General features: G+C 42.1%; 1 protein-coding gene across 2 annotated transcripts; it reads right to left on the reverse strand.

Moving 5' to 3' along the window:
* Nucleotides 1–32: 32 nt before the first annotated feature.
* KARS (lysyl-tRNA synthetase) lies at nucleotides 33–9,278 on the reverse strand. Of its 2 annotated transcripts, none has more exons than XM_027646744.1 (14): nucleotides 9,129–9,278; nucleotides 8,279–8,423; nucleotides 7,935–8,100; nucleotides 7,381–7,474; nucleotides 6,945–7,131; nucleotides 6,571–6,696; nucleotides 5,716–5,835; nucleotides 5,362–5,524; nucleotides 5,089–5,262; nucleotides 4,291–4,376; nucleotides 3,530–3,615; nucleotides 3,096–3,222; nucleotides 1,340–1,483; nucleotides 33–1,096 (listed from the first exon to the last, which is right to left on the reverse strand). In XM_027646744.1, exons 1-14 carry the CDS (start codon nucleotides 9,194–9,196, stop codon nucleotides 1,010–1,012), a joined length of 1,773 nt encoding a protein of 590 aa, XP_027502545.1. In that variant the 5' UTR covers nucleotides 9,197–9,278; the 3' UTR covers nucleotides 33–1,009. The 2 variants fall into 2 exon arrangements, with proteins under 2 accessions (XP_027502545.1, XP_027502544.1); XM_027646743.1 differs by lacking the exon at nucleotides 9,129–9,278 and adding an exon at nucleotides 8,911–9,026.
* Nucleotides 9,279–9,366: the final 88 nt, after the last annotated feature.

A 9,366-nucleotide genomic window follows, 5' to 3' on the forward strand; every position in this document is an offset into this window, starting at 1 on the left:
GGCGAAACAAAGATTTACCCCGAGGCCGGAACTTTGTCAGTGTTGAGCAGCCGTCCTTTATTGACAGTACTGCGGTGCACCGCGGATAAACGCGCCCTTAAGTGCTCCGACAACATCACAAAAGCAATAACCCTCTCTTTTCACAAGTCATTACACATACATGTTAAATCCCGCCTAATCCACGCCCACGCTATATTTATCGCTGTCGTTATTTCACGGTCTCTGCTCCCATCTAGCGTCCTTTTATTTAATTACATTTACAGTCTCTTGGAAATACATCTTTTTAGTCCATAAATAATTCCGTTGTACTGCTTGTATCTTCTCGCTTCAAATGACTTGTTTCACAGCCTTTCAAATGACTTCAACGCTGGAAGGTGACTGGTTACTTGTCAGTTCGAAGATATATGCTATCTATTTGCAAAAGTTATGTTCCTTTCCCAGTTCCTATTATCTAAAAGTTAGAAAATTCCCAGCAAGTTAAGCAAAATCAAAGGTTCTTGTACACATAACTTTAGCCTACCATAATTCTATGTTAATTCTTTATTAAATGTTTTCTAATAAAGTGTTAGTAGAAAAATTAAAATCTTTAAAAAACTTATACTAATAAATTCAAGCTTAATTTGGAATATAAAAGATTTAGCAGATAGTGTTTAACAGTTCCCTTTCAGCTGTCTCGTTTCCAACTCATGAAACTGGTTCTTCTGTTCTTTGTTCTTGGTTGGGTAGTCTCACAGCCTTGGAGGCTGGTTTCTGATTGGTTACTGCTTTTAAGCAATACAACAACATCTTCAAACTACGTGTCTTACCTTAAAAGTTATAGGATTCTCAGGCAAATTTCTCAGACAAGGAAAGATTCCAACAACGTTAATATCAGGCAAGTTTCTCAGGTAAATTAAGCAAAAGCATATAACAGGATTAACAACCTTTTTCAGGGTGCAAAGAGCGTTGCCTTTATTTATGTTCGCGCCACCCCGCGCTCACTCGGAGGTGCCTGTGGTGGTCTGGAGCCTCACACGGAGGTGCCCTCAGCGGGGGGCTCAGGCTGTGCCTCCTTCTTGTTGTCCTCTGGCTTCATGGCAGGGAAGAGCAGCACCTCCTGTGGACAGTGACAGCGTCAGCACCGCACACAGTTCTCATGAGAACAGCCCCAGCCCAGCTCAGCCTCCCCAGAGCTGAGCAGGCACAGTGAAGGAGCTTTTCCCAGGGGGACTGTGCTTCTCCAGGCCTCTGACACGGCTGCACTGTTGTGTCACTGTTGAGGAGATGGCCAGCTTCGCAGAATGCCATTCCCTGCTCCCTGAAAAGCCTGCAGTTAGGCACTGCCACTGCCAATGCTTACCTTGATGTTATTGGAGTCTGTAAGGAACATGGTCAAGCGATCAATTCCCATGCCCCAGCCGGCTGTAGGAGGAAGGCCGTACTCCAGTGCAGTGCAGAAGTTTTCATCAATAAACATGGCTTCATCATCACCTGCAGCTTTTGCCTAAATGAGGAAGTTAACAGTAAAAGGTGGATTGTACAGAGCTAGATAGCACCACTTCTTCTACCAAAAAAGAGGAATACTAGTATTTGTAGCAGCCATGGAGCTGATGAAACCTAAGCCCTGTACAGCTGTGGAGTAACAAATGAAGGAACTGGACAACTGTGGGAGTCACTTGGACAGGTGCTCCCCAAACAGCTCCAGGCTCCGTTCCTTTCCAACCTGTCAGTCTCCTTTCCTGGTAAAGGCCCAGGCTCTTCAGTAAAAGCCATCTTCAAAGCCATACAGCAGCAGATGACAGCGGAATTAATTGCTTTTAAAAGCTTCTCAGGTTCTTTATTGCTTGCAACCCCTCCTTTAATGTTTGCAGAAACAACTAAGAAGCATAACTGTTTGAATCATCAGTAGCTGCTCCATGAAACAAAATTTAGGGACTGCCCTTTTCCTCTCACTTAGAAAAATTAAAAAACCCTACACTGAGATAGTAACTAATGCCCTGACAGCCTCCAAGTGACAAAAGTCATAATAATAAAAAAGCAGACTGGCCTTCTCAAATTTAGAAAATGCCAAACATGTCAAAACAACAGCAAACATTTTTGCCCAGTTTCAAGGAAGACTTTGCAAAAGACTTAGAGCAAACTTTTCTGTCTGAAAGCTTGAAATGCAAACTGTCATTCTCCACCTTAACATTAAATTTTCAGGCAAATTTTCATTCAATACATATAATCCTATATCTGCAAAGTCTGACTGTAATCATGAGACAGCTACAGTAAATGTATATACAACAGATGAAACATAACAGGCATCTGTAGTATTATTCATTCTGACTGAACATTTTGAAATTTACTATCAAGTAAGTTAGTTAACATAAGTCTATTTTACTGACTCTGACAATTGTTTAATCCTCTCAGGCACTGTGAAGCAATTAGAGACAGTATAAAGGACAGCTTTGTTTCTGCAAACCACATCATCTGACCTCAATCATTTGGGGACAAGCATGCATTCATGGCTGTGTATACCTAAGTAATAACAAAATGAGTTTCAGTCACTCCTTTAAGAGGTCTATTATTTAGAGAAACCTAGCAACATAAATTTGCAAGCTAATAATTTCCAACCTGCAGCTCCATTCTGTGAGTCGACTTAAAATATTAATAACTCAGTTCAGGACATTAAACTATTTCTTAAACAGCATTCAAACTCTTACTGGACATGAAAATTTACTTAAGAACTTAAAGTATAATGTTGTATGACTATGTAAATACTTAGTTGGGGAAAAGTAACTTTCAACCTAGGCAAGACACAGAAAACACTTTGCACATTTGTGTTTTTCCAGATTAGTACTTTAGGTAGAATAAAAGGGAAAATATTCCACAACAAAGCTGCACTAAAAAAACCTAATCAACAGCAATGTTTGGACTTGTTTACCTTAGAGAGCAAGGTTCCTTTAAGAGGAATTGAATTTTAATGACAGGCTTTCACTTGAGTGAGCAACACTCGCCTCAAAGCAGTAACTCTTTTCAGCAGTAGGTACCAAAGACTGATTTGGAGGAGCCATAGGAAATACTCTTTGCTCACACATCTGTATCATTGATTCAGCATCAGCAAGACATCATACCTTGGCCTGATCCTCAAAGAGCTGCCGTTGTCGGACGGGATCGTTGAGCTCTGTGTACGCATTGCACACTTCCTTCTTCATCACAAAGAGTTCGAAGCGTTCGGTCAGTCCCGGACGGGAGCGATGCCTGTGTGAAGAAGGCAAAACAGCCAAACCTTAAAATTAACATACTTATTGAAGCAAAGAGCACATGCATTACTATGGGGGACTGTGCACACTTGGCATTAACAGCTGTCAAAACTTTGACATGCTTTTTCCCTGGATGATGGGTTTCACAGCTCAGGAACCAACCTTGATTTGTGTCAGAATTCACAAATTAGCACACAACATCAAAATCTCTGTTTTCACATATGTGACTTCTTTTTTTTCTTTTTTATAAAATAGGAGTAGAGGATTTAAAAGAATGACATACTGACTGTGACTCATACACTTACCATTTGGCAAGAGGACTCATGACCTGTGGGTGATCACAGATGAATGTAGGGTTGATACATGTGACTTCCAGGAATTCACCAACTAACTGGGAAAACAAAAGTGAAACAATTACATAGAGTACAAAAAAAAAATTACATAGAGTACAAAAACAATATCACTTTCCTAGCACTGCCTTCACAAAGCATCCTGATTTCTTCCCTTTGCTACTGAAGGTGGTACCATAAATTCAAAGAGTTTCCCAAGTAATAATTTCTGATCATGGTAATGTCTTCATTAACAGAGAATGTGTGTCCTAGTCAAGTAAGAAAAATGACACAGCAAAAACTGTATAATAATTCACTTTGCATGTTACAGCAAAGGCCAAAAAGAAAAGCATCAGAAGAACAGCTATCAGACAATATTTGGGTACAGCTGACAGAACTCCATGCTAAGCCTACCTGTTTGGGAAGATACATACTGATACACACATCTCACAGACAAAATTGACATGAGATAAAGCAGATCTGCTTTAACCACAAGACACCAGCTATCAAACTAAAATTCTCTAGCACTCAAATTAAGTAGACATAAGTAAACTACATGTTAGTGTACAAAACACAAAAGAAGATTTTGACACAGCAAGTTTTCTCACTCTAATACAGCAATAGCTGAAATGCACTTCAGCGCAGTTTCCCAGCTAAACTTCTTCTCTGAAGAGGCTTCTGTTGATACAGATAAACCCTCAAGACATTAGGATTATAAAAACAGCACCCTTACTTACTTTGTCAAGAAGCCTGGCTGTTGTCCTGGGAGGGGGACATTCAATGTCTCTCTCTGCACAAAGATTATCAAAGAACTTGCGAGTTTCTGAAATTGTAAACAAAAAATTAGAAAAGCCACCCCAGCAATCATTTTTTGTTCTTACTAGATCCTTCAACATGTTTTAGAGTGATTTAGAAGATCTTAATGGTAAACATCATGGAAAACCATGGGCTTAAATGTCAATCCAGAAAAATAGTGTCTCGCTTTAATAATTTACAGTAAAATATAAGTTATGTTATACTTCAGAAATTTGATACCACCATATGACTGTGGACATTGTTATTGGAAGAAAAAAAAAAATCACTAAGAAGTGTATGAATTTTTCCTTACGGCTACTGATTCCAGGAATAAAATAGCACATAAGCACATTTTGAAGAAAGTCCCTAATAATCATACACCTAAGCTATGATTGCAGGCACAGAAACTCAACTGCACAAAAGACAGAAGAAACAAGAAGTAAAAAGTTGTATCTCTTCAACAGATCAGGAACTCCCCACATCACACCTCTTGAGTACATCCTTTCACATATACCCAACAAAGGAAGAGTCAAAAAGAGTCAGATCCTGCCAAAGTCTGCAAGGTATTAAGGCTTCTTTCTGGACTCTTGGGTAAACTGAGAAAACCTCAGAGAAGTAACCCCATGCGTTAGCACTACCTCAAAAATGCAGCTGACAAACTGCAGGCTGAGAACTTCCTACCTCTTTTGCCTACTTTCTGCCAATGAAGAATTATAGGACATTCACATTCAGCATCTAACCTTCAGTTTCAAAACACTCAGTCGGTGGAAATTTCACTCCCAGGGCCTTTTCCAGATCATACACCATGCTGATTCGCCGGAAGGGAGGGGTAAAATCTATCTCGTACGCCTGTCCCTCTGGACCGTCTGGATGATAAGTGATCTTGTAACTCCCAGTAATATGTTTCACCATCCCTACAAAAGGAACCTCGAGTTTAGAAGAAGAGTATGCCACATAATAAGCAATTCTTCCAGAGATTCTTCCTCTTTTGTTATTAATACTGCATACATCACCTGAAAGCAACTTCTCTGTAATGTCCATCAAGTCATGGTAGTCTGCATAAGCCATGTAGAACTCACAAGTTGTGAACTCAGGATTGTGGGTCAAATCGATTCCTTCATTCCGGAACTGACGCCCAATTTCATATACTCTGTCCAGACCCCCAACCACCAACATCTAAACAAAATGGAATTGTAGTAAACACACTGACTTTTTCAAAAGACCTTAAAGAGAGCTCGAACACACACAACTGCAGCACAATGAGACAAGTCCATCTTTCTTCAAGAATAACTCTCATTTGCACTACATTTAGTTTTTTAAAACAGTTTGAAGAATACAGACTTAGCCACGAGAGGCTTGCACTCTACCTTATGGTAAAGCTCTGGAGCAATTCTCATATACAAATTCATATCCAATTCATTGTGGTATGTGATAAATGGTTTTGCCACAGCTCCGCCTGGAATTATATTCATCATAGGAGTTTCAATCTGTGAAATAACAACAAAAATTGTCCTGTTTTCATCAAATCTGTTTCCAAAACAGAACTGCACAGATCAAGCAAACAAACCGCACCTAGTTTTGATGAAAAATCTTTGTACTGCACTTACTGACGTTTCACTATATGAAATATATGAAAAATACAGTCAAACAATTCTGAAGTGTATTTCTTTCATGTAGTCAGTAAAAACAAATTATATAACTGATCTGTTGCTATCAAGAGCCATTCGTATTAAGTACAAACATGAACCTGCTGTTACCAAAGCCAGGAACAGCACCACGACATTACCACAAAATCCTCTCTCTACACTGCTGAAAATGAAGTTTAACAAAGCCAAGTGAAAGCTCCTGCACATGGGTCAGGGCAATCCAATTTTACCCACAGGAAGTAACCCCTGCTTTTATCTCCAGCAGCAAAACACCATTTCAAAGATGTTGTTTCCACTTAACGTACTGGAATAAGGAAAAAATAGCAGTAGTTTGGAGTACTACACTGATAAAACTTTCCCAAGTCATAACCTCACCAACTGATGAATAGTCTTAACTTTAAAAAGAGAAGAAAGGAATGGCTCCCACTACATTAAACTGATAAAACACATCATGCTAAGGTAATTAAATTATCTCTGTAAGTACTTTGCATACAAGCCTGAATATAAAGCACCCTTGAAGCTGAGAAGCTCTAAACACTTCCAGTATTGGGAGAGAAATAAACACTGAAGCCTTACCTCAAGGAAGCCCAACTCATCTAGAAAATGTCGAAGATAAGTGATGATCTTTGCACGGGTTATAAATTTCTGCCTCACATAATCATTAAGAATTAAATCCAAATATCGCTGACGATACCTAGTTTCCTGAAAAGAACACATACCCTTAGAACAAACTAGATAAAACGTGATGGAAAAAATATCAAACCAAAACTAATGTTCCTTTGTTGACCAACAACATGAACTGGTACCAAAGGTCATCCATTCAGTCCTATCTGTGGCATTCCTGCCCACGGCAGGGGTGTGGGAATTAAATGATCTTTAAGGTCCCTTCCAACCCAAACCCTTCTATGTTCTGTCAAATTGCATCCAAGACTGGCAGGTATGACAAGTACCTTATCTTTGAGGCCAAAATGAAGATGAGGCAACATGTGCAGGCATGGAGACAACAGAGTGATTTCATAAGGAATAATACTCAGTTCCCCTTTCTTTGTTTTCCCAGGATTCCCCTCTACACCAATAATGTCCCCACGACGTAGCTTGTTGTTAACAAGGAAATACTCTTCCTCGGATTTGTAGAAGCTGTAATTACAAAACAAATGTAAGCAGGTTTGTTTAAAATTCAATCTTCCAAACTGTCCTCAAGTCTCTCCCAAGACCAAATCCCTCAAAAAAAAATTACTCAGCAGGGAAGACAAACACAACATCCTAAGCATAACACTTTCTGGCTGCCTAAGCCAACCCATAGACGAAATAGAATACTCAAACACAGATCTCTAGGCCCCAAAACACAGTGCTGTATAGAATGCTACTGGGAATACCTCTCCTTACCTGGAATTTGCCATGATCTGCAGCTTGACTCCTTCACCACGAAGATCATAGAAAATCAGTTTCCCTCCAGAGGCACGCTTTGCATGGATTCGACCTAAATATCAAAGCATGCAGAACATCAGGAAAAGAGTCCCCAGCAGAAAGGAAACAGGGACAAAAGCCACAGAATTATCACTTAGACAAAGAATCATCATCTCTGCACTGAGCATCGAGCGGGAGTACTGCCACTGAGTCCAATCCCATGCCATGAGAGCTTCAGGCACGATCCTGAAAGCCCAGGCAGAGCAAAACTGTTGCTGACCGTGAAAGAGAAGCAGTTAAGTCTCAAAGTTAATACCATATGCACTTTAGGTCCCGGAGCCCACATTACAATCTGATCTTCTAGTTGTAAGGGATGCTGCACAGGTCTACTCAGTCTGAAGGGACATGTCCCAAATCGTTTAACATTGCTACAGACTTCACAACTGAGGATCAGCAAAATTCAAAAAGAGACCAACCCATCAATAAAAGCAGCTAAGACTTTACACATTTCTGTATCCCATATAAGCCTTTACCTGCCACTCTCACTGTAATGTCTTTCAGGTGATCTCCTGGCTGCAGGTGACTGTACTTGTCTATAAAATCTGAGAGAGATAAGTCTACATGGAACTTGTGGGGATAGGGATCTTCACTGGTGCCCTTCAGCTGCTGGATTGCATGGCTACGAATCTTGAAGTATTGCTGTCACCAGAAACAAACAAAACCAAACGATTTTATTAGAATCTGAAAATGTTACAGGGTGCAAATCAAAATGCAGCTGCCCTTATACAGGAAAAGTCATTTTGTTACTCATGAAGAAAAAAATAAAATTTAAGTCAATAAGACTTATTCACAGAACAGCAATAAGCACAAGGCTCACATTTGGATCCAAGCTTTCCTCATCAGCTCCAGCATTATTCTCAGAAGTCAAGGAAGGCTTATTTGAATCCTTTTCACTTTGCTCTCTCTGCTTTGCCTCTTTTTCAGCTATTTTTCTCTCAGCCTTTAAACGTCTCTTCAGCTCACTGCAAAAGAGAAACCAGATGTAGCAGGTACCCTGATACTTCTACAGGGAAACATTTACACAGTAAGATTTTGGCAGGATCCTGCCAAATAACCCTGTCACTTCTCTTAATCTGCCCAAAAGTCAAGATAATGCTTAAGCACGTTTTAAGATTTTATTCTTTGAACTCTTTTAGTTCATATCCTACGATACAAATACTGAGGAAAAGGGAAAGTGAAAGCGAAATTAAACAACAGAGACAACGCCTAAGCGTCCAGGGGCATTCCACACCCATTTTACTACAATGAGCCTGGCAGCCCCACGCAGCGTGAAAGTGAAACAAGGCAAGGTCCCCACTGCAAGAGGTCAGGCGAACGGAAGGTTCCCGAAGCCGCCTTCGCGGTCCGGCCCGTTTCCCCAGGGCACTCAGGCTCCTGCCGCGCTCCCGACCCCGCCGTCCGGGACTCCGTGAGGACAGAACTGGTCCGAGCCAGACGCAAAGCACCGACCTGCTTCGGTCATGAAGCGCCTGCCGCCACCGGAGCGCGGGCGCGGCCCTCCAGGCCCAGCCGCGGAGCCGCGCGGCGACGGGGCTCAGCATGGGGCTCCGCCGGGTGCCTTGGCGGAGACACGCACCGGGTCAGCCGGACACTCGCCTCGCCTCACTTTAACCTTCACCTTCAACTTCACCTCCCCGGCCCGGCCCCGCCTGCCCGCCCACCCTCACTTTTTGCTCAGGTGCGACTCGGTCTCCGCCGCCTCGCACGCGCGCTCCGCCGCTGCTGCCGCCGCCATCTCCCGCTGCCAGCACCGCCTTCCCGGCCTCCCGCCCCTGCGCGCGGGATAATGGCAATGGGCGGGCACGGGGCGGTGATGGGGGCGGGCTGGGGGCGGTGATGGGGCTGGGCACGAGGTGGTGATGGCGATGGGCGGGCGCGGGGAGGGTTGGCGATGGGCGGGTTGGG

The sequence above is a fragment of the Corapipo altera genome, unplaced genomic scaffold (genome assembly GCF_003945725.1).
Source record: "Corapipo altera isolate COAL_440 unplaced genomic scaffold, ASM394572v1 62, whole genome shotgun sequence".
In the NCBI taxonomy this organism is placed as follows: Eukaryota; Metazoa; Chordata; class Aves; order Passeriformes; family Pipridae; genus Corapipo; species Corapipo altera.

What these genes read in the sequence shown, in the direction of transcription:
- KARS (XM_027646743.1), bottom strand. Translation starts at nt 9,002, where the DNA reads ATGCTGAGCCCCGTCGCCGCGCGGCTCCGCGGCTGGGCCTGGAGGGCC. An exon ending in CAGATCATGGCAAATTCCAG is followed by an intron (nt 7,132 to 7,380) that starts GTAAGGAGAGGT and finishes TTGTAATTACAG; the next exon opens with CTTCTACAAATCCGAGGAAG. An exon ending in TACAGAGAAGTTGCTTTCAG is followed by an intron (nt 5,263 to 5,361) that starts GTGATGTATGCA and finishes TTCCTTTTGTAG; the next exon opens with GGATGGTGAAACATATTACT.